This window comes from Bombus vancouverensis, chromosome 2 (assembly GCF_051014615.1).
Source record: "Bombus vancouverensis nearcticus chromosome 2, iyBomVanc1_principal, whole genome shotgun sequence".
NCBI lineage: Eukaryota > Metazoa > Arthropoda > Insecta > Hymenoptera > Apidae > Bombus > Bombus vancouverensis.
In genome coordinates, this window is record NC_134912.1 from 21,165,952 (window position 1) to 21,190,751 (window position 24,800).

The window sequence follows — 24,800 nt, forward strand, 5'->3', positions numbered from 1 at the left end:
TGCCGAAATTTACATTTCTCGCATATATCGGATGTTTATCCGTCTTCTGGATCGGTCGTCGAACTATCAAACGCGACGCGATCTTCCGGCCTGATTGGTCGAGTCTCCGCGATCGCCTTTCGAATCGCTTGCGACAGCTGCGCTCGTGATTAAAAACGCCGCGTAACTAAAAACGCGATTCCCATTTATGGCTCGCTCTGTATGCACATTGTTTTCCGAATTCTCGATCTGCCGGTTCGATCGGTCAATTGCATGAAAAAAAAAAACGACGACGATGACGACGGGGAACGCGCATCGAAACTACGAAACCGCCAAATGTTTTCGTTCGAACAGAATTTTTAACCAGCGTCCGATTCGTTCTTTAAAATCCGATCCGATGCATCGATATTAGTTTTTGAGTAAACCTCTGCTTGAAATCAAAACATCGTGGCTCAGCTCCTTTGTGGTTTTATCTTGTCCGGTAAACTATTTAATCGTGTTGTGAAACGTAGAATATGGTATTCTCATACTTCGATTTGTGTCGTTGATATAAATTCGTACTTATTTCGAGAGAATGAAACGAATCGAAGGAAAAATGAAAAAAAGAATCACTGGCGAGAATCGAAAATCGATGGACGTTGGACGCCTCTCGTTGAAACGCCTTCGTCGCTAAATCCTACGACCTTATCGAACGGTTTCGTTTAACCTAACGCCATGAAACTACCGAGATAACGACCAAGAGAGGGTGGCGAATGTCGAGAATCGTCGAGTCGCAGGGAAGGCTAACGCCGATTTACGAGACCACAATTTTGAATACGTTCCGTGGAGCGAAACGTAGTGCTCCATAAAACGATGTTTCCGTTTATTCCTCGCTGTTAGCGCTGGCACTGATTCAGTTATCAATTATCGATTGTCAATTATCGCTTTGTATGAGATATTAACTCCGTGAGGAAATTTGAAGTCTCATGATTATTTGTTTATTCGAAGTCTGGACATGAAACAAAATATATTTCAGTAGAAAATAAACACTTTGTATAAGACTATTGAGAATAGTAGAATTCTTGAGAGAATAGGTATTTCCGCTATTCTACATCTTTCGTTTTTCTCCTTTCGTCCAGGTATTCTTTCTTTCTTTTCGTAGTATTTCCTCGAGGAAATTACAATTTAATTCAATCTTCGTAAATTCGCCAGGCCGAATCCACAGTTTACGATAATGGCTACCTCATCGACGACCCGCCATTGGCGAACGACTGACAGTGCAGAATCTTCGTTCTTTTATCATCTCGCGAGAAATTTGTTCGTTCGTCGACGAATGGACATTTCGATCCGAAGGTATCGACATTTTTTCGTAAATATCGTACGACGCATCATCAAACTGTAGTCTCACAAACGGACGAACTTGTAGCATTTGGCGTATATCTGTCGTGCGAACTATTTGTTTCTTTATTACGCAGGTGTTTCGAAGAAATCGATGGTCTCGAATAAACGAAGAATCAAAATCGACTTAAAGCCTACGTTGAATATTTAGCTTTTTAGAGAGGCAACGCGCCGGAAAGGTAGTTTTTGAAATAACAGCGCGAATACGGCGTTCGTATCGTATGTAATTTTTTAGCAATAACGTTGACTGATCAGATTTTACATGGATTTTCAACATAAATCGGTTTTTTCTGCAAAATTTTTAATTATTTATGTTATCCGCAAAACTCGGTAGAAAAACGAACAAACAGGAAAACGCTGAACAGCTAACTAGAGGAAACGAGAGTGTGGAGTGGAAATATGTAATCACGTTGCACCGAAAGCGCGCGAATACGGGACGAGGCGCGGTTTGCCACTCGATGCGGAAAGGAATTGGAATTTTAACCGAAGGTTCCTGGAAGTACATACCTAGAGGTACGGTGAGGAGTTGCGGTCGGTTGGACTCATCAGAAAAGCGGCACTCGTCTGCGGAAGAAGGAATAAAGGAAGGAAATGGAGTGGTCGCGCAGTTTCTCGAAACACGTCTGTTTCCCAGCGGTGTATCTTCTGTTTCGGTGCTTCTTTCCGCGACATCCTGTCCCCGTTCCTTCCGGAACAGTCTGTCTGAGATATCTTTTAAATGTAAAGCGCCGCTGAAACGCGCAGATGGATGCTAGGCTCGACCTAATTTTTTTCAGTTCCTTTCTTTTCGACGACGAAGAACGTTGTTGCCGCAACTCCCTAGGAAAGTTATTCGACTTAAAAATTTCGTGGTCGCCGGTTTGATACATGGAATATTTGAGCAATTTCTCTATAGGATATTAAAAAACGTTTTTATCGCGTTCTTCCTACTTCTATAAGTAGAAGGCTGGTAGTTGGATAAACGCGAAGAACTTTAATTGAAATTTCGCATTAGGGAGTCTTGTAATTTCTTTATAAACGACGTCTGCCGATAATCGTAAGTCCGTATACACGACGCTGTATGGTAAATCAAGCTTATTCGCGTTGTTGTCATGTTTCGACGCACATTTTTCCCACGTCATCCGTATCTTTCAAGAATGCTATTGCGCGATTCCAAAGTAATTCGAAATTATCGCGAAAAATATGAGTTACGACGAATGGAAAAAGTAAAAAGGCTAGGCAAACGCAAAAGCTTGGCGAAAGGTTGCCGGGAGCGACGCGTCGGTTTCGTGTTACTAGATACGAGAGCTTTCTCTGGTACAGAGGTCACGACGTTTATCGAACATCCTGTTTAAATCCGCGGTCGGATTCTAGTTTTCCTTCCGCGGCACGAAAAGTCCGTCGAGTTAGCCTCTTTACTCGGTGGAAGAAAACAACCAGCCCAAACGATAGTTTGAATTGCTAAAAGTTCCGTGGGTGCGCCGGAGAATGCAACCGCTGCACCGCCTTATTATTATTCCGAATATAATAAGTCACTGGTTGATATGGCTGGTGATTCTAGTTGACTGTCAGCGCCGCGCGACGCGGCGTTCAGTTCGTTTCCGTTACGCTCCATCCCGTCTTTTTTTTCGGATTTGCATACGAACCGTCTAGACTCCGTCGTTCGAGCCACCTACTTTTCCTGCCTGGTTGATTCCATTTGAAAAAATGAACCACCTTCCCGATTCTTCTTGGTTCTCGTCGCACCATACCGCGCGGATTCATTTTACGAATGCTTTTCGTCTTAAGATGCTTGTCGTACGCTTAAACCCCGGAAGCACGGCCGGAAAAAACCTGAGGGAAGGAAGCACTTTGATGGAAATACGAATCCGCAAATTTCTGCCGTGCTTGCGTGACTTATACCTTCGGAATGATTGATATGAGAGCGCAGCTTTCCTTGGAATAGCTCGCTAACAAATTAACTCAGACTCTTCCGATTTATAACGGGAAGACGAACGATGTCGGAATAAGAGTAAGTACGTTGATTCGATAGGAGAAATGAAGTATCGTTAAACGTAATTCCTTTTTTAGTATTATTGATAACATATGAACGACGTGCAAACAACCTCCAGACGTAAATTTAGGCGAGAAACATATTTCGATACATAGTGGTACGTTTTGTAGACACTCGTAGAAAGGCAAATATGTTAATGTCGTACGATGTATCGATGCGAGTAGATTATTCAAATAAATACCACCGTCGATGTTTAATTAACGTGGAACGTTTAGCAGTACAGGGGTTCGACGCTTAATCACTGGTCTTCCAACAGAGAAAATCCTTTAGCATATTCATACGTTTGCGAATCCATATATTTGCCGAAAAATATAGTCATCGATTAATTAAATTTTCTCTTTAGCGCGTACTGTCGTGTTGATTGATCGAAAAATCGGGGATTTTTTTAACCGAAAAGATGATTAATCGCATTTTCTTTTTAAGAAAAATGATCGCGATGATTGACATATTTACAGCTATATCACCGTGAAAACCAGCACTACAAAGATTAATCGATCTAAGGTCAAAAACATAGTAATTCCAATAGGATGTGCGATTTTCTTAAAGCCGTCATTTGTATCTAAAATATTTTGTATAAAGTGTCCCAAACTAAAGTTAAATCTCTAAACACCTGGAAAAAATTGTCTATACTAACGATTGCCATTCATCCTTCCTTTGGATGTCAGGTTTCTTCTTCTACGGTTAGAGAAACGAAAAAGTATCGTAATAAGAAAAGTATTCTATCTTTTTAGATATTTCTTCCGAAGATCTACGAGTTATCCTTTTTCCTTGACTTCGTATTCTCATACGTATGTCCTGCTTATACATATATCTTTGCTCGTTTAACAGCCATATTTTATCGCGCGTATAAAATTCAATACTTACATATACATCTAATCTACTCTCTTACACCAACGTATTACTATACAGGATGGTTGGTAACTGGTGGTACACGCGGAAAGGGGGTGATTCTACGCGAAAAAAGAAGTCGAAAATATAGAATAACAATTTTTCGTTCGAGGCTTTGTTTTCGAGAAGTTTTCATTGTAGATCGTTGTCTCGATGGAAAAATTAAAAAAAAAAATTAAAAAAAATGTTTATTCTATATTTTCGACTTCTTTTTTCGCGTAGAATCACCTCCTTTCCGCTTGTACCATCAGTTACCAACCACCCTGTATATTTTCTTTCGCGTTAAAGCCGAAAAGATTAATAGCCTAGCGATTTCTCCTCTAATCAACCATTTATCCATTCAATCGATATAATAAAGGTGGACACAAGTATTAGAATCTTGTGAGTATTTCGTTTAGGATGATTAATTAATTCTAATATTTGTTTAATTACGTTCAGTTTTAATTCCAACCATCGGCCAACCAATTTTACCTTGGCGATGGAGTCTGCCCGCAACTAAGCTCCGACTGCAATGACTCGTGAAGAAATATTTTTAGAGACGGAAAGCCCGATTTTAATTAAAACACGGCAACACGTTCGACGAGGGTCTCGCTCGACGACTTCTACTGGAACTCGAATTTTCGGTGAAACGATCGAACATATCGAGTGTTTCGCGGCCATAAGAACAATGCCAACGATCTCTCAAAACAATCAACTTTCACCCTCTCGCAGTTCAAATTGTTTTTTCCCTTGTGCAAAGCATCGGAAACACGGTGCTCGTCCTCTACGAGGCGGCAGTTTTATTTTTACACAACACTTTCGAGTATACAAGCCGTCTGCGGGCGAACAAAGCACTCTGAACTTCTCTATCGACAGTTTCCCGTTGCTGTTGCGCATATTCCTGTCTTTCTAGATATATTAAAATTTCGTCTACTTGCGAGAAATAGCGACGCGATAAAGTGAAAGACTATTCGTTATTTGAAAATAGACAAAGGGGAGCAGAGAAGGAAACGGAAAGGGAAGGATCCTCGTCAAGGAGCGGAACGTGTCGCAGAATCGTCGAAACGAAATGGCGAATGAATAAGCGCACAGGGATTTCTAGATCGATGGGACAGAATAACGAAGAAAACATTGCGAAAACGTAATTCTTTGGGCGTTGTCGCGCACCACCTGGAAAGTCTTATCATCGCCCGTCTTTCGCGCGAAATTTCATTAATTAGCGATGCCGAGAGCCTTGGTTCGAGAACGGGACGGAAATAAAAGCAGCGTGGTCTGACGAGTTTGGCTCGGTAAATGTGAAAAACTAGATCCCGGGAACGGGGAAACAGCGTCCACGGAACCGCAATAACGATACACCAAGCACTGATTCTGGTTTCGCTATTAATCGTCCGTATCGTACGTAATTACGTCTCTTCCAAGGGGAATGAAGGGAAATGCTTGAAAATATAGTGGTGGCAGTTTTGAAACAAAGAAGCCCGTTCAGACACAGGAGAAAAAGATAAACGTAAAGAAGCGACGTAAGGCGAGGGAAAGAGAAAGGAAGAAACAAGGAGAGTCGCTCGGTGGGAAAGAGTTGCTGCGAGCAACTGAAGTTTCTGGTCGGGAGTATAAAACTTTTTACCGCTTTAATCTGAACTTTACGATAAGGAGATTGCATCACACGGCTATTGTAAGTCACCTAGAAGGCTGACTGTGAAGTGCCTTTTACCGTAGTCGCTCGACGAACCAACTTTTTTCTTCCACGTGTACAATCGTGCTTTGAAAATGGAATTAAATATCGGCCGACAAAAAGAGCATCTCCGTATCCATTGTGTTTCACTCTCGTATTTTTTTCTGCTTTTTATACCCTCCAACTAATCGTCAACTTACTTAGATTTCTTTCTTAACGATCTACTTCCCCGCGTCGAGCTTTTAACCATCGAAATAGACTATTTACGAATTATTCAACGAATCGTCTAGCGATCGGAAACCCAGCCTCGATTAACGCGTTTAACGAAATTTCTTTCCTTTGAAGTTGCATCGACGTTCAATTCGACACATCGAAACGTTTTGTTCTTAAATCGATACGCGGTGCGCTTTTCATCAAAGATTCGTCTCCTCTTTCTCTCTGCCGCTGTCTCTATTTTTCCAGTCTCATCCGTGGAATTATCCGCTTTAGCGGCGAAAGACTGTCACGACGAAATTGTCCCTGAGAAATCAGAATGGTTAAACGTTCCTCGATTCTCCCAATGGTTTATTTCCTTCTGTTCGTTACGTTCCTCTGCGGAGAATTTGCCGCTGTGTACACGGGTAACGTATTTTTCCACCATCAGAAAGCGAAATTTCATAAATCCGATCAATTGTGCTTTGGTTATGTCGCCGTGATCGATGCTTCGATAGTTTTAATTTGAACTCCGACTCGTCAGAGCGAAACGTTCCATGTAAACGACGAACGGTTTTCAACGAAACGATCGATGAAACATGCCGCGTGTACGCGACCAGCCTTGCATACGCAACGAATACGATATCCCTCTATCGTTGGCAAAAAATAATTTAACAATCCGACTGCTCATTAGCGTTTCTGCCAAGCGTGTCACCGAATTCCGATATACGGCGCCGCGATACAAGTTTCAAGAGATCGGCTAGCTCGTTACCTTGATTTCTCCAATCGCATTTTGAAATTAATTTTTCTTCTGTAATTACGTACTTTGTCGCGTCGTGCCGCGTCGCGTCGACTCGGTGCGTCTGATAATTTCAATCGATGTGGCAAAATGTAATTCGTTCTATCTGTGAAATTCGTTAAAAGATCATCGTCGATAAGAATAAAGTACAAATGACGAATATTCGTAAGCAAATGTCGAGAATCGAGAGGTAACTAATTCGTCGAAACTCCAAACGAAAGTAAACTTGAAAAGATTGAAACGTAAATGATCGAAGAGAAATTTAAATATGTTATCTTCCTTTCTTTTCATTTGTAATTTTCTTTCTTAATATCGAGTAGATATAAACCTATCAAAGTATAATTACGGATATGTACAGCTAGACTTCCTAATCATTGATTATACTACTGCGAACAGATGTAAACGTAAACCACGAAACGACGTTGGCTTTTCGTCTAATTATTTTGACGTGCTTTCGGCCGTTTGTTGGAATTTGGAATACACGCAATTCGGAAAGACAACATTGTAAATTTCTCGTATTCCGAAATTCCAGGACAGCATTCAACATCGTCGCTCAATTTCCACGCGTTTTCTCTCTAACTGGTAAAGTGGAACTTCCTTTTTGCTGAAATGCACAGTCGCCGAGTGTAACCAAACGTATCTCCCAACGTGATTTCAAATTAATTAAAATTAATTAAGGCTACAAATATTCAGGATTAAATATTTCTACGAGAGAGAACATTTCACATTCTTTACATTACATGAGCGTTGTTGTCTGAGGTTACAACGAATATTTCACGGTCTCTATTCCGAAATTATTCTCAATTTATCTACTGTTATAACGTTGATGTAAAATTAATATTTTCACATACGATTCCTTTTCCTTTACATACCCTTCTTATTCGTTTCACGAAGGATTACACCGTGGAATAAATCTTCTCAAACAACGATTTACCTTTATCGATAGCAAAACGATATTCTTCCCTCTTAATTATTTTCTCGAACTGCGCTATCGATAGAACTTTGTTGTCACACGTCATAAAGCGGTCCTACCACCCGCCATATAGTTTTTATCGTAAGCGTTCGTTGGGAAATGACGAAGAACAGACGTTTCTTGCAAACCTTGAAAAATCTTTTTCCACGATATTTTTCCGGTGGACGAGGAGTCGTTATTGCGATCGCCTTCGCGGCCGAGATCCAGTCTTTTCCGTCAGAATCGTATATCTTGGGTGTTCGCGAAATGCCGAGAAAAAGTAATACCGCGAGATCTGGTGATTCAACGTTGAATCGCGCTGTAGCTTCTTCTCCGTCGACTCGTTCCGGTCAGACAAAGTGTCTGGTATCTATCAGAGAAGAGTTTTTTCGAGTCTCGCAAGAACGTGGCAACTATTTTTCGTGGTTTCGCGGCCATGGTAAGAATGGAAACCCGATGGTTCTTCCAATCAGAGCTCATTCCGCTTCGCGTTTCTCCACGTTGCCGCCGTTGTCTGATAAAAAATCGTTGAAAAGTTCTTGCCTTCCTTGTCCGTACAACGATAATCCCTATAACCTAATCGTTTCTGACGAGTTACGTAACGTTTCCAGACAAATTGTCGCTGTCGGGATACCGCGCGAAGATAAATCTTAAAATCGAACGAGATACGATTCAACCTACTTCGTAAATTTATACTCGCCAACGTAGTTTAATAATTCGCTGTTATACGTATACACACGTGTCCTCTATACGAAATTTTTTCACTGGGTGTATAATCTCCAGCGAGTTATGCGTTAGTCGTTTGGCCCACGCTCGCGCTACATACACACATAGCGCAGCAATTAAAACGTACCTCTTGCCTGGCATATTTCCGTTTTATTTTTATCGCGACACGTTGGTTAGTTTTACGCGGATGGACAAAAGCGTTGCAACAACGCGGCTACGTGTCCGAAAAATCGGCTACACGACGCTGTCGGCACCGTTGTCCCAAATGATAACGAAATCAAAATTCTACATCGAAGCGGAGATACGTTTGCCACGCTTTTCAGTCATTGGCGTAGAGTTACCGAGAGAGAAACGAGGTTTTCAAATATTTCTGTGATCGCGCAAAGTACGCGTCGATGGTTGAACGATGATGCGGTCGCTCGTTCGGTTCATTCCGTGTTCGTGCTCCATCGATTTTCTCCTCTCGAAGCTACTTGAAAGTTCTTGGAAGAGGCGGCTCGTCTCTACTCCAACTCTGCGAGTTAGTCCACCGAGCAACCGCTTCTTGGCCGCGATCCGAATACATTTTTCGACGGTTTCGACGCAAGAGAACGTGCCGGTGAATCGTTCGCTTCGATAACGGCTCGAGTACGCCAAACGTATGTTTTCGCTCCTTCGATCGATCGATACGTTATTAAACTCTTGACCGAGTGGAAAATAGGGATTCCAGGCATATGTACTTACGTTCGTAACTTTCGAATGTTCGCGAACGCGAGAAAGTTTCGTCGGTTAATATACCGATGATAAATTACGTATTCCATATATGCAAGCTCAAACGTTAGCAGTTTTGTAAATTCGTAATTTTACTCGACGAATCATTCTTCGTTTTTGCAAGGGATAACAACTTTTTCTATTACGACGATGAAAAAAAAGATAGGATAGCGTTTGAATAAAAACGTCATTGCTATTTGAAGCTGTTGAGATAATAAGTCGCTCAAAGGTGCCACCAACCTCGTCGAATTCGACCTTTGACAACTCGAAACTAATGCAATACCCTGTGCTGGTACGTCGAACGTATAGAATGAAAGTAGGTACGTAGTCCACATAAAGAAGGTAAATTGCTTGAATATCTCGCTAATTGATTCCGAGTCGTTTCATACGACGAGAAACGCGCTGCGCGGTTAAAAAAACCGTTATTTAGATATCACGCAGCAAAGCGGTTTTTCCTCTTTTCTCGGTTTCTTAACAAAGAGAAAAAGTGATCAAAGATATCGAAGCGCGGTTGATGAAATTTTCTCGGCGATCGGCGGCCAGGAAATTGAACCCTGAAGGGCACTTTTCGCGATAAAGCGGATTCATTAGCGAACACGTTCTCTCGCGTACAAGATTTTTCGTTGCTCCGCCGCCTACTCCAGAAGTAGGTCGTCGGCCTTTCGCAAAACACGCCGGCATGTAGGTATCGAACGAACACGGAACAACCGACGCGTAAATTGTAGTCGTGAAGCGTGGCATGCGCAAACAGAGTTATGCCCTTAGAAGAAATATCTTGGAGAAGCGCGAAACAGCGCTGCATTTCTATGCGCTCTGCCGCGGTCGATTCAACGAGGAAACTCGATCTGCTTGGGCAAATTACTGAATATCGGAAATGTCGAACCCGACCGTTGCGGAATTGTGAAACGATGGAAAATTTGTAGGCCACGCTCTAATTTGCTTCGTTACGAGAATTAAGCATTTACCTTCTATGTAGATATCATTGGACGAAGCTAGGTAAACGAAAAACTTATCTCGTAGCTGGCGCGTTATAGAAACGCCGGTAGTCGCGAATCTTGTTTAATCATCGACTCGGCTCGATCAACGTTCAAATATCAAAGTTGAAGCTAATTATCTAACGTAATTCGACAGCGGTATAAGGTAAGCGCTTTATGTAAACGTGGATGTTAACGTTGTTAATTATGCATTCGCTTTACCGACGCTACTACCTTCGTATTAATTTGATACGATTATTAGCGCTGAACCTCCAGCAATGATATATGATTATGATAACGCTGATTATGGTAATGAAGGAATTCAGAAGGTCCTAGAATCAAGGCAGACACGTATTCCGAAGGGAAGCGAAGGGAAACGTCGAGGTTCCTTGATTCCGCCGCCTCCGGCAAGGAGTTTCACTCGAAAATTGGTATTCTCCGTGGAATAATTGATTGAATTCGAGTCGGATGGAAGATGTTCCCGACGAGATGAGACGCGATCGAAGGAAGGCGACAGCCTGATAACGACGATTCATTTTTCAAGGGCGTAGCACGCGCGCCGGATACGAGATCGTGGTCCCGAGGAAAGTCAGGTCGGATGGAAAGTTCGTGTCGCATCGAATACCTCATCACTTCAAGCGTTCCTTCTACATGGATCGAACAGCCGCGGATAGGATTCCCGACGACGCTGTTCACTACCGTTTGCAAATCGACGACGAGGAACATCATCTCGAGCTTCGGCCGAATTCCCGTCTCGTTGCTCCAGGCGAGTCGAAAATCTCCTCGATACCCGGTGTCTATGCTAATTTCACCGAGCAACCTTGAAAAACGAACGTGCTAACGTTTGCTTGTACGAGTCGGGAACGTCGCAAGTGCCGTTTCATCGCGATAAATTTGCCAGAGTAGAGTAGTTTTCCCGATGCAACGCAACGTATCGATTTTAAATTGTATAATACCGTGCTAAAGCTTTCTCTCTGTAAAGAGACAAATAAATCGGGCGAACGATTTATTTCAATTTATTTATATCAGACAGAAGCTATAAAGTTAGACATGTACAGTCCGAATACGATACGGAAACATTTTATTCAGGCGCTATCGTGGAAGAGCACGAGGTATCGAGAACCTCCAATGCTGGAGGCAACGATGATTTCTTGAAGAATTTAAAATTGCGAAAAATACGCGACAGCCAGTGTCATTATCAGGGTCGCGTTCTCGGTCAATCGGGCAACAGCGCCTTGTCCACTTGTTACGGCCTCGTTAGTATCGCCTTTTATATTCCTTTGGCGATTAGTCGTTTGAAATCTTGAACGATATATCGGATTTGGCCTATCTAAGGTGTAAACTTTCCAGCGTAAACTAGAGACGCGACGTTGACTCGCGGTCTGTTCGGAACAAAGGGATAAAGTTTTTAAATTACGAGAGGCAGCCTTCCGGATAAAGCTTTCAAACGACTCGAACAAATATGGTGGGCCGAGAGTCCCGGCGTAAGATAAATCCGACTAGAAGGAATCTCGGTGTTCTCATCTGCAGGCCGGATATATTAGAACGAAACGATCGTGGTACACGATTCAGCCGGTGGCAGGTCACGACTTTACCAAAGAAACGGAGCACCCGCATGTCGTCTACAAAAAGAGTCCGGACGAATTCGGAAGGAACGCCGAGATTCTCTGTAATGTCACCGGCAATATGGCCAAAACCATTGCCAAGCGCGCTTTCAGTTCGCAGAAAAGCCACCCACCTAAGAAGCAGACTAAATCCTACACGATAGAACTGCTGCTGGTACTCGACAAGACCGTTCTCGATTATCGCCAGGATTTCGACGTCGAGAATTACGCGCTGACGCTGCTCAACATGGTACTAACTTTGCCCTACTTTACTCCTAATTGCCTTCCATTAAGGGTTAAAAATAGGCAAAAGCACGTTCCAACACATAACACGGATGTACCTGCGTTATTTTCTGGTAATAACAGGATCGCTAAAAGTTATTAATTTTAAGCGTGTTTCAGGCCGCAGGATTGTTACACGACGATAGTCTAGGCATTCCAATGGAATTAACCGTTGTTAGAATCATAAGAATGCATGCCCAAGAAAACCAGGTAGTTTTCTTTACTTTACGATACGATTATACCTCTTCTTTAATATCGCTTTGATATCACGTACGTTAAATCACGAATATAGATGACTGTAGCGATAACTAAAGATCCAAACAGTAGCCTAAAATACTTCCAGGAGTGGCAAGAAACGATCAACCCTGGTGACGATTCACACCCCAATCACCACGACTGCGCTATTCTCATTACAAAGTACCTTGCGATCGAATTAACGTTGCGCGTATCCAACTTAACCTCGAACGAGCTTCAACGTTCATTCGTTTAACCAGGAGTAACGTCTGTGATTTGGCGAACTTGTGCGGTTTCACCGGTACCTCGACGATCGCTGGAACTTGCGACCCTTTGAAAGGCGCTGTCGTTATAAATGATATCGGCCTACACACAGGATACCACATCGCTCATCACATCGGACACACGTACGAGTTTCATTCTTCTTTCTCTTCTTCCTCTTCTTCCTCTTCTTCTTCTTTTCATTTCTTACGCCGAAGAATACTACAGTTCGAAATGTGAAGGTTCACGAGAAGTTCCAAAGAATGTAACACGATAACAAGCCTCGTAAGATACCACTTCCATTAACTTGTAACTTCTAAATGATATTACGTACGGTTGACATTAAGATGGATAATACTGTAGATGACCTTTAAATGACTTTCAAGTAACCTTCATCGAAACAACGTACTCGTGAAACTAATAAGCGTATAATACAATATGTTTAGAATATTAACCTTTATCGACGAAGGACCTTCTCATAAAGCTAAAACGTTTTTATCGTTGGATTTGTTATTTATTCGTCTCGAGGTTGAGATGAACTTTTAACATAGATTAGGCATGTCGCACGACGTCCAAGAGGAAAATGGTTGCTCAGGCATTGTTCGTCGTGGAAAAGGATATGTGGAGACGACGGTCATGCATCCCGGCAACATGTATGTCACGAAAAGATGGTCCGAGTGTTCGAGGAATTCGCTGAAATCGTACATCGAGTAAGAAACTGCATTGTACAGCACCGGAACTTTATCAGATCGATTCGAGATTGCTTTTGCTTTCATTCATTTTAAAGCAGCGAAGAACCTTGTTGACCGAAAAACGCTTTAAAATTCCACGATAAAATTGGATTTCTTCCAGAACTCCGAAACGGAAGAACAGTGTATTTCTATCCTTCTTGTTGCTAAAATTCTTACGATTTTATCAAACTCCCCTATTTGCTTAATACCGTTGCGGATGTCCAAAAAAAAAAAGGGGGGAGGGAAGACTATCGCTAATAAAAGCAAAATATTTTAACGCTTCTTTAGGTCGCTGATAGTTGGCAAACGCTAAAGAAGATTATCCGTGCGATTATTCTTGCAGGACAGGTTTGGGATTTTGTTTGGAAGACGAGCAGCAAAATCACGAGTTTCCCAGCACGGACCTTCTTCCAGGTGTAGTGTACGACGCGGATGACCAATGTCGGATACAGTACAGTTCTGATGCACGGCAATGCGACCTGGGCATGGTAAGAAAGCAAATTTAATTGCCTCTGTATTATTTTTTTTAAAGCGTACTTGTCTTTCTTCGTAGCCAGCTCCTATTCTCAGCGGGATATTACGTTACGTGGCTCTTCCGCAACCGTATTTTCCACGTAATATTATGCGCCGGCGCGGCATGCAGCTCCATATCTTTTATATTTCCGTCATATTTCGTCGGGGCCAAGAAAGAATATGTAGCCTGGCTGGATTCTGAAAACTGGATCCACGACGAAAATTGAAACGTTCGCGAGAATAACGTTTTCGTTGTTTCGATCAACGCGAATGTGATCGATCGTTTTATCTTCGCACCTTTAAAAAGGCGAAAATCAATATTTTCATAAGCTTGAACGTTCGCGCCGTAGCTCGATTGATTTAACGAGAGGGAGACCGTAAACCGAGCGGCAGTCGCGTCGAACCTCGGTCAAACAGCCTCGTTATTTCGTCATTTGAAATCGTTAATGATGGGCCAACACGAGGCCGTTGTAATTTTATAATTAAATACGAAAACATAGAGACGCGCGTGGCAGGGTGACGCGAACGTTAACGAACTTAACGAAAATTCAGAGTGTGCATCGTTTATTTATCGAACGACATTGTTTTCCAGGAACTGTAATAAACGCGTTAATACGCGTCGTTGTTTGATATTTGCATACGCACCGGCGAAACAAAGATTCAGTTTCTTTTTTCTTTTCCTTCCTGTTACGGCAGAAAAGAAAGTTCACCCGTAACTGCGTGAACTGGTGCGGTTTCATTAATGTGTTCCACTTGTTCATTAAGTTATTCGTATTTGTAACAGTCGGGGCCGGTGTAAAGCGGCAGCTGCAAACACTTTCAGCTTTGTTCAACGACTTTGCCGCGTTAATTAAGCCGTCCGCGCATACGAAATTAGTTAAATTTGTCTAGCTGTTTGCCTTGACGAACAAAAAATTACTTCCACGAGCATATGTTGACGTTATGGCGAATGAAAAGAGAGAGTTTTGCGTTTCGTCCCGGGACTACCGGTGGACTCGTCGGTAAGGCTATGCCCGGTAGTCCCTGCCTTAGACGTATAGGGAGTCTCGCTAGGTGCGGTATTTGTATCGTTCGCTCGTATATTCGACCGCTAGCGAGATAGACAGACTCGTTGTCGTCGTAGCCCTCTGGTGTTGGCGGTTGGTACCCGCGGATCGCCCGGGAGGTGTTGTGCCGCGTTGATGCCTCGACCTGTCGGCGTCCTGTTGATACCGATCCGTTACAACGTTTTTATAGCACGTCAACGGTGAAATTGTCCGAAAAACGCGGAAAACCCGATTATTTTTCATCTATTGCAACGTATATGAGTCGAATGCCGTTCTTTTCGCACCTGTTTCCACGTATTCGTGTCTCACGTCCGAGAAAAAAGAATTACGACTTTCCTCGATGCTCCAGGCGTATCGTTTCAATTACGTATTAGCGCCGTTTAACTTGCTCTCTTTTCACCATGCAACCTTCTAATCAAGGGGCCGGATGGAACAAACCTTTGCTTTTAAGTGGCTATACTTTAGACGAAGTTAATTTCTTTAATTTTCCTATCTCAGAGAATTTAATTAGAGTACCGAGTACAGATATATTAACGCGACTGAATTCAAAGGTGCCTCGACTACTAAGGCAATTTCATATAATTTATGTAATTCAATTTATCATTCTCTTTGCGTCGCTTAAACCTAATAAACTACAGAGAATAATTACGTTTACGTTGTCGGACAACATGGTTTCTCGATTATTTTAGACATCGTAAATTGCCTTTCGTACCAAGCGGATCGGTTCGCGTACTCTTCTAAACTTTCGTTTTATCAACGATCGAAATTCCTTATTTAACAGGATCGATTTCTATCGTCGAGTTCGTTTAACGGAAAAGGTTTAATTCGAACGTTCGAAATTTCAACGCAAAGCTACCGAATTCTTTGCCTCGAAATTTGTCGTGCGTAGAAATAAGCGAAGAAACGGTTCTGATAAAGTTACATTTTAGTAACTGGTTGAGTTTCGAAGAAACGACCTTCGGGTTGATTTTATCGCGAAAAGCTCTCGATCATTTATCCCGACAAAGTTCGGTACTTCAAAGTTTAAATTTGAACATTTGCCACTACTTCGATCGCACGATTTCGATTTAGGCCGGGAAATAAGAAGCGATATTTCTTACGTAGTGACAGCGTAACGTCGTACGTGTTCGAGGATTGGTCGCGTTCCCTTGGCGATTCGAGGTGTCCACGGGTCGCCAACTCGTCAATCGTCGTCGGGAATCGCGATACCGATGCGATAAACGGCGATAGACGCAGACCGCCCGTGAACAGGCACCATCTGTCGTTCGCCACAGCAAGCTTCTACCTTACGCGCGGTCTACCTTATCCTTTTAGGAAAATACGTTCTGCCGTGCGTCGTTCGGTTTAGATAAGCGACGTTCGAAGTAGGCCTATCGTTTCGCGATATCGCATTCGCCACGACACATACGTCCAGCTTCGACCCCGCCAATACGATCGCGTTTCATTTTCAGAACTGCGAAACCCTGAGGTGTGCCATTCCGGGAAGGGGTTGCGTGTCCGCGAGGAAACCAGCGGCGGAGGGCACGCGTTGCGGAGAGAACAGAGTAAATTATTGCCTGGAAATATGCAAAGACGAATTAACCACTACCTGTCCCTGATCCCGGCAGTTGATCTCTCCGCGTCACTTAATTTTACTCGGCTAATGAAAATACCGGAGGATCGACGATTCGATCAACCAAGGCGCTTCGTTTCAGAGATATTTCGGTATCGTAGATGCGACGACGATAAGAGGGGCTGTCTGTTTTTACGTATCCAAGGCTGTATTCGATTTCGAACAGGTTAAAATTCTCGAAGAAGGATGCGACGGCACTTGCTTTCGAAATTGATCACTCGCGTAAAGTAGAGACGTTTTTACGAAACTCGGTAGATTATCGCTGCCTCTCCTTCAAGAAATTTATAATCCCTGAAAGAGGAATAAACGCTCTTATAAATAAGCCAGTAATTACACAGAAAAAGTATCGCGCTTCATCTTCAAGCTCGTATTCTATCGTACGATCTATATTACGGCCAGCGAACGCTCGCATTTACATATCTGAATTACTGGAAGGTTTCTCGAGTAACGGATAGTGTAAGAGGTTTAACGATCCGGGACATCGGGGGGGTCGATTGCAAGCTTTTGTCGGGCGTGCGACGCGGCATCACGCGTCGCGACGCGGTCGATTGCGAAAGAATTACGTGTACGTTTCTGCGTTGCAATGATACGTATTGTTTAGATATGCGATAATTCTCTATAAATACGCGAGCAGCCGTTTTACAGCAAGACTTTTGCAAGAAACTGGTCTAGTAGGGGCCGACGGTAAAACCGACCCGGATAAAAATCTCCTTCTCGGCCGTTTGAATTTCAATGCGACTCTGATTAAGACATTGCGCCTGCCACATGCGGAGCAGCTGTTTTTTCACCTAGCTTTCACCTCACGCGCTTTGCCAACCATGCCAACCGTGCTTCATCGAACATGCTAGGCTTATTCAGCTTGCACGGATCAAAGCGCTTGGAACTCTGGCGCATGGAAAACGAGCTATATATTTTGGGAAACGAGTCGGCCATCGGACAAGAGAAAAATTACCTTCGTGTTCCACGCTCTCGTCGACTCGACGATAAACTTATTTTGACTAATCTTCTCGCCGCGGTTTTTAGGCCGTATCGTCCATAGCCGAGGCACCGATATATCAATTTCGCGTAATTAATTCGTAACAGTAATTTAAATCGCTTAAAATACGAAAATCGCGCTTATGGTGAATATCGAAACGATTAGTATATAGCGAATGCAAAATTTATTTAACGTTCGAAACGAATGGACCACCCAGTCGCTATTTCCATCGGTGTATAACGTCGGTTTACATATATTTAGAGGTAACTGTCAGTTTGTCTTTCAAGAGCCGGCGAAAGACTAGATTCAATAAGTATGCAAATTTCCCGCTATATTTGACTCCAGATGATACATGATGTCAAAGTGGTGCGAAAGTTCACGTCGCAGAGGGAGGCCGCGTTCGGGTTCATAACGCGTTAACTCTCGTCTTAGCCACCGAGCAAACTCCCCGTTCAACCGTAATACAAACCTGTCTCCGAAATGAATAGCAGATAAAAGAAAAAATAAGCTTGCTTATCGTGGAGGATAAATTTAATCAACTTGCAAAGTAACGCCTTCGCAGTTGCTTCTTGAGAAAATCGAGCTGCGAAACGAAGATAGATGTCGCGATGACAGAATGCCACGATAGATGCCTGCAACATAGTAAACGCACTAACGGTAACTCGATTCGCAGATGCTTTGATTAATTTTCAAATAAGAAGAATAATAAAATTCTTACGAAGTGAACACATTGGCGAGTTTAAAATTTCTAATTGACTTGTAATCGATAAAAGCGAGAAAAGTTGTAACGCGCGATTGAATTCGAAGTAGAAGCCTTCGCGCCGATGAATCCCAAACACAATTTTCCTTAAAAACGACTCGTTACATATGAGAACAGCAGCGCTCTGCAAATTCGCCTTATCGCTCCGCAACGGCTCGGTTATGCTATTTGTCAAGATTTTATTTCAGCCCTCGCGCGTTTTCTCGACAAGTTCGTCAAGCTCGAGTTTGCTTAGCGCGAATTAAAACCGCAACAGAGTCGGAATACAACTTACAGAGGACGCTGTTTTAAACCGGACGGTACGTACATAGACATTCGCAAAGAGATAATAACAAAGAAAAGTTTATCGCGAAAGCTCGTAACGGTGGTGCCATCGGAACGAAAGTCTTAAAACGCGTCACGATCGGATCAAAGGGTCGAGTCGAGACGAACAAACTCCGAGCCGCGTTGTTACTTTCGCTTTCGCGTTGCTTTTCAGCGTTACTGGTTATCGAGTTTAATTATTCGCAAAGAACGAGCCGACGAACGAATACTATCCCTCTTCTCATCCGCGACCGTTTTATCACGTTTCTGCGGGTTTCCCAGCATTTTCGAGTCATTCGTTATCGAGAAATATTTTTGGTCTCCTTCCGTCACGTAGCGAAACGTGATCGTACAACCACAGCCGGTATTCCGGTTGATAAATCGATTTTTCGATTCAAGTAAAAATCAGAGTGTGACGCGATTCTCTTCGCGAGATCGTCGAATCTCGAATCTTCCTAAAACCTCGTGAAAAGGAGCGACGGAAGCACGGCTGGTTTATTATTCTGACTATGCGATAAAGGTACTTTCGAGTTTCTCCGGTATCCTTATGGAATTCTGATTGCTATGGTCTCTCGTGTATAAGAATTAACTTGCGAGATCGTAACAGCGGATAAGTATCGTCGTGTAATTCGATCATCCACGTTGTTCGAACGTACGAGTATTTTCCGCCACTTGCAATTAAAACCGATCGAATAGCTTCGGAAAAATATACGGAAACAGTAGACGACAAACGGCAGGTAGTAACGTCACGATGCAACTTGCTTCTTTTCGCTTTCAATTTCGACAGCTGAGAAAAATTTGCTGAGATTTTTTGTCTTTTCTATTCAACTTGAAGACAGGAGACCGCAAAAAATATCGGAAATCGAAAAATTCGCTTTTCCTTCAATTTTCAACGTTATCCTTTGATTCGAACTTTCAAACGGTTCATTTCGATGGTAATTTTTCATTTCTACATCTATCTTCGACGAATTTCTTTCCCCGGTGTTTAATGTTTCGAAATATTTTTTGTTTATAACAAAGATACGGCGACGCGTCAGGATCACTCGGAATAATTTCCCTCCGCTCTTTCGACTAGTTTATTTAAACAGATTCTGTTCGGCTATGTCAGAGAAAAGAAACATCGCCATTTTCGTTGAAATTTCCATAACGCAACGATAAGAGGAACGGAGAGGCGTAACGATCGTTAGACGGCTCGTGACGCGATTAATTTAAAAACGGTGGCAGGTTGGTCGAATTGATCGATAATTAACTTTGCAGTGGTGTTACGGAATGAAATGTCTGTTGGTCGGCGAACGACCAGGAGTCGTAGACGGTGGTTGGGGTAGCTGGTCAGCTTGGAGTCGATGCTCCCGAAGCTGCGGTTCCGGCGTGGCTTTCTCAGTCAGACGATGTATCAATCCTTCGCCGTCCAACGGCGGGGCTTACTGTCGCGGTGACAGAAAACGTCATAAAATATGCGCCACGAAGGTTAGTAACACCGGAAAAGTCAAGCAGAGATATATCGGACAGAAATATATTCTACGGTAAAATCGAAGCTTATCAAAGCTTCGTTTATCGTAACGCGTAACTCGTCGTATATACTCCAATTCGAAGGATGGAAAACATTTTTACTAAGCTTACAAGATCTAAATCGCTATCGTTTCCATGACTTCCGAGAAAAAACCGCGTCTCTCGAAAAAAACGCTTTACTTTGAAAACATTCGCTGAAAATGCGTTTCGTTTGTCGAATCCGAGAGAATCGTAGCAAATCAAGCGATACGACGTTACGATGTACAGATTTATTCGCCGTCGACGTAGAATTTTCAACCGATATCTACGTAACCATTTTCCTATGTTATTCCAAGCAAATCTCAAGTTGGGTCACCTTGCACAACCACCATGTTCGTCGTTAAAAGTTTTACTGAATTCCAGCCGTGCGACGTTGACGCGCCGTCCTTCCGCGACGTCCAGTGCAGCGAGTTCGATAACTGGATCTTTCCAGAAGACGGGAAACTTCACCGATGGACCGCTTACAAGCTACCCGAGGGTAACTAGCTTTTTCGATATATCGAATTCTTCGTCGATACATCGTCTCCGGCTATGTAAGTCACTTACACGAGTCGATCGGCAGATCTACAAGCTTCGGAAAATCCGTGCGGCCTTTACTGTTTAAGCGAAACGAACGTGGTGGCCTCGCTCCGACCGAGAGTCATCGACGGGACCACCTGCTACAGGAGTATTCGGGACATCTGCATCGGAGGTGTCTGTCGAGAGATTCCCTGCGACCTGAATATGGAGTCGAACGCCGTGGAAGATGCGTGTGGCGTCTGTAAGGGTAATGGCACTTCGTGTAGCCTGAAGGAGGCCGTGATAACGATCGGTCCGGCGTCTCGTGAGTGTAATTACCCGATTCTTCCTCTAGATGATTTCTTCCCTTTTCGAAATATCGTCGCGCGTTTCATCGTATTAGCCGGCCTTTAGTCTTTATAACTTGTTTTACAGTTATTCCGACGTTTTATTACCGACTGAGGTGGGTCGTTCGGCATTCTTTCGGGCAGCGCACTATCCTCCAAGAACTTGCGCATTTTTCAACCGTACCTACGCGTTATTTTAATTACGTCTGCTTTTATTTCGTTTTCTAGATATTTCTATAACGATATACCAATATCGTTAAAATTGTTTTCCTTTGCAAGATTATTAGGAATCGCCGAAAGTCAAGAGCTACGAGTAAGCGTCGAACTGGCCGCTTAAAAAATATCGTACGTTTTTATTTTAGGTTCGATCGCTTTACCTCGTCGTTGGCATACAACTTTATCGATCGAAAAGTTTTCTACATCGTACGACTAGGCACTTTCCGTGGAAAATTAATTTAAATTTGTAGAAACTCGTCGGTTTGAATCGTAAAGGCAAAGAGAGGAACGTGGTATGAGAAGAATAGTTTATGCCCCGATCAAAAAATGCCGAGAGTTTGATTTAATATAAAAGCCGGCGAAAGTTTTTAGACACGGAAGAATCTCTAATCGCGATAAATAAAACGCCGGCTAGGGAAGTTGAAATTCCTCGCGGATAAAGGCACTAGATCCGTGAAAAGTGCGAGAACTTTCCAAGGTATTTCCCGAAGAATCTCATCCGTTCCCTCGGCTTTCGAACCAGACCGATATAACCTATCAGCGAATAAATCTCGTATTCGCGATCCCCCGAATCGATACTGCACGTCCCACTCGGTATAAAACTTCTAATAATCGAGAGGGGAAAACTTTCAATGGCAGAGCCGAGGAAAGTAGTGGACGTCCCGGTCGGCGCGACCAACGTCCGGCTAGAGGAGATCGAGCCCTCTAAATCCAGGATAGTGGTGAGGACCAGAGACGGAAAACCGTTAATTGATGGGTAAATTGACTTGCGCTAAAGAACTTGAACACCTTGACTCTCGACAGAGTAAAATATTTCCTCTCTTCGTCGTATTCTTTTTAAAGGAATCGTAGATTTTATATCACCGTACCGTAAAAGCCGATAGAACGTTGTTTTATTTTTTATTTTTCATACTTAACGTCGATCGGTTCTTTAAGAATGGCGTCGTTTAGAGAAACGCGGAGGAGAGAAAAGAAATGCGTCGATTGATCGTTAAAACGTCCGATTAAAGAACACGAGTCTCTCCAGACGTACTTCGTGCTCCTACTCGTGAGATATATACTTTGTGCATTCAGCGTACGTTTGATTCAAGCGCATTTAATCGTTGCTTTTGTTTTTTCATTATGTGCGATCATTTCAGGGATCGTTTAGGAATGTTCGATGTGGCGGGCACGAGGGCGTGGCTAGGAACGATAAGAGCGAGTCAGGAGGTTCTCAGCATACCGGGGCCAGTCACGAAGGATTTGCTTATATTGGTAAACATAACGAACGCGGTCCTCTAATTAGCCAGCCTGACAGATTGATAAGGTATCTCGAACACGGTGTCCAAATTTGGACGCTTCTTATCGAGTCGTGCTACGCGTTCATATCTTGAGCAGCGAAACGAAGAAAGTTCTGTTCAACGCCACCTAACTAATTACTAATTACTATTACGCGATATTTGCGCCTGCTTCTATCGCTACCACTCGCACTTACGCGACGCTATTCGTAAAATCTTCCAAGCGGTCGTTGGAAAGGAACGTTACTACGTTCCGACCTGATATCTTTGCCGCTGCTGCTACTACCAACGACAAACGAGCAGGTTGCTTAAATCCAACGAGATTCCTTCGTTCTCCAACCGAATCGTTCGAGTACGAAACGCAATTGTTCTTTTATCGTTAGAAATCACGGAACTTTCGAACCAAGTTTCGAAAACTGAGAGTCAACGTATTTACCCGAATAGTAAATTCGTATTTGACACTCGCGTCTATATCCCTTTGAGCAGAGATTCTCGCGAAATTATAATAATTCTGATTATCGTAACGTACTTATCGTTATAATATTTTTTACCTACGTAACTGTGTTTACCAACGAACAACTGCTCGCCTGGAATATTTCGCCTGAACTGTGGAAAAGTGGTTTCGTTGCTACGTACTCGGCATAATTTCGTTGCCCGAGTAAGTTGTTTCATCGAATAGATTCTGCCGAAAGAAAACGTGACGGTGAGGTATTCGTTCGGTGTGAAAGAAAAGAGCCCTCGTAAGCCGGAGTTTTCATGGGATTTCGTCGACTGGGAGAAGTGCAGCGCGAATTGCGGACCCGGTGAACAGATTTCCAAGCCTCGTTGCTTGGAGAAACTCGCTGGCATCGTGGATGAGACGTTCTGTAAGAGCATCCCGAGACCGGAGGAAAAAGTGAGACCCTGTTATCGAGCACCCTGCCTGCCGAGGTTAGAGCGACACGTTCGTTACATACTTTTAATTAGAAAACTCCAAAAGTCGAGCGAATACCGCCGAATTGCTTAAAATTTCAATCACGATGTCCTCGTTGATATATAACGTTGTAAGTTTCGAGTTTCAAAGCCGAGAAACCTAAGACAGAAAGCGAGCAATGTTTGTCCGTGTGATGGCCGAACGTCGAGAAAAAGATCGAAAGATCCTTCGCGCGACGACGAGAGATTTCGTCCAAGGAGAATACGATCCATCTAGTTATTCTAATTCGTTGAAACTTACGTTGCTACTCGTAACGATGTTTATCGCAGATGGATGATCGGTGACTGGCAAGGTTGCACATCCTGCGTCGTTGGTTGCGAGAAGAGACGAGCCGTCAAATGTGTACGTCCTGTCGGCCACTCCGAGCTGGATGTAGATATTATCGCTGACAGCTACTGTCAAGGACCGAAGCCGAAAGAACGAGAGTTGTGCACTAGCCGAGAGAAACGAGACAACGTTCTCGCGAAACACGAGCAAAAGGACAAAAGTACCGGCTCTCAGTCTCGCTTTTCCTCCGTCCAGTAATCTAACGATCAATCGCGTCGTTAAATCAATCACCGAAGGTGAACACGACTACCAAGCGTTCGAGCCCGCTAAAATGATTCAATCGACCTCGCTCGACTAGTTTTTTCTGTGTTTCTATATTTCCTTGGAAATTCTACCATTAGGATCTTTCGTCCAATTTCATTCCTTAATACGTAGTTATTTCTACGGCATTTTCATTTATTTATCGACGCGTAACGTTATGCATGAAAAAAGAACAGGAAAGTGAAAGCAATTATCCGTCGTATGATTTAGATGACGAACGTTTCTCTGAACGGAAATTGGGAACTCGGATGAAGCAAGATATGGAAGTAAAGAAACATGACAGCGTGAAGAAAGGCGAGGTGGTGATCGACACGGAAAATATTACAAATTTAACGCTCACCATCGTCTTGGAACGCGACGAAGCAAACGACGCCCTCAACTTTCCTAAGAATTTCGAGCCCCAACCGCCCGGCAATAGCACGGAATTTACTTTAGTTGGTATGGATGCGGTCAGATATATACAGAAAATTCAAGAGGACGCCGAAGCTGCTTCGAAACGACGTCCACCAATAAACAAATAACAAAAGTCACTTTGCACTCGATAATAGTGTAGCGATATGAAAATCCTATCCTTCTCGAATATAGCGATCGGTCGGTATCATTCACGGAATCACGGATCGTATCTTTAAATCTGCAACGCCGATCAAAGCGGTGTAAAGCAACTTTGTTGTAAAATGGAACGTCATGATATTAAAATAATAATTGCGTCGATTA

The 24,800-nt window shown here is 43.1% G+C and overlaps 1 protein-coding gene across 1 annotated transcript in view; it reads left to right on the plus strand.

Annotated features, from left to right (window-relative positions):
- Positions 1 to 24,607, plus strand: part of LOC117160082 (A disintegrin and metalloproteinase with thrombospondin motifs 7) — a 42,901-nt gene extending 18,294 nt beyond the window's left edge. The window contains exons 3-19 of the mRNA XM_033340509.2: positions 10,862 to 11,083; positions 11,407 to 11,573; positions 11,848 to 12,138; positions 12,324 to 12,413; positions 12,496 to 12,620; positions 12,698 to 12,844; positions 13,250 to 13,408; positions 13,773 to 13,917; positions 16,440 to 16,532; positions 19,897 to 20,106; positions 20,551 to 20,665; positions 20,750 to 21,010; positions 21,888 to 22,005; positions 22,388 to 22,502; positions 23,205 to 23,455; positions 23,768 to 23,985; positions 24,297 to 24,607. Of these exons, the coding sequence (XP_033196400.2) occupies positions 10,862 to 11,083; positions 11,407 to 11,573; positions 11,848 to 12,138; positions 12,324 to 12,413; positions 12,496 to 12,620; positions 12,698 to 12,844; positions 13,250 to 13,408; positions 13,773 to 13,917; positions 16,440 to 16,532; positions 19,897 to 20,106; positions 20,551 to 20,665; positions 20,750 to 21,010; positions 21,888 to 22,005; positions 22,388 to 22,502; positions 23,205 to 23,455; positions 23,768 to 23,985; positions 24,297 to 24,607 (3,038 nt within the window). The remainder of the gene's footprint in view (positions 1 to 10,861; positions 11,084 to 11,406; positions 11,574 to 11,847; positions 12,139 to 12,323; positions 12,414 to 12,495; positions 12,621 to 12,697; positions 12,845 to 13,249; positions 13,409 to 13,772; positions 13,918 to 16,439; positions 16,533 to 19,896; positions 20,107 to 20,550; positions 20,666 to 20,749; positions 21,011 to 21,887; positions 22,006 to 22,387; positions 22,503 to 23,204; positions 23,456 to 23,767; positions 23,986 to 24,296) is intronic.
- The last annotated feature ends 193 nt before the right edge of the window (positions 24,608 to 24,800 follow it).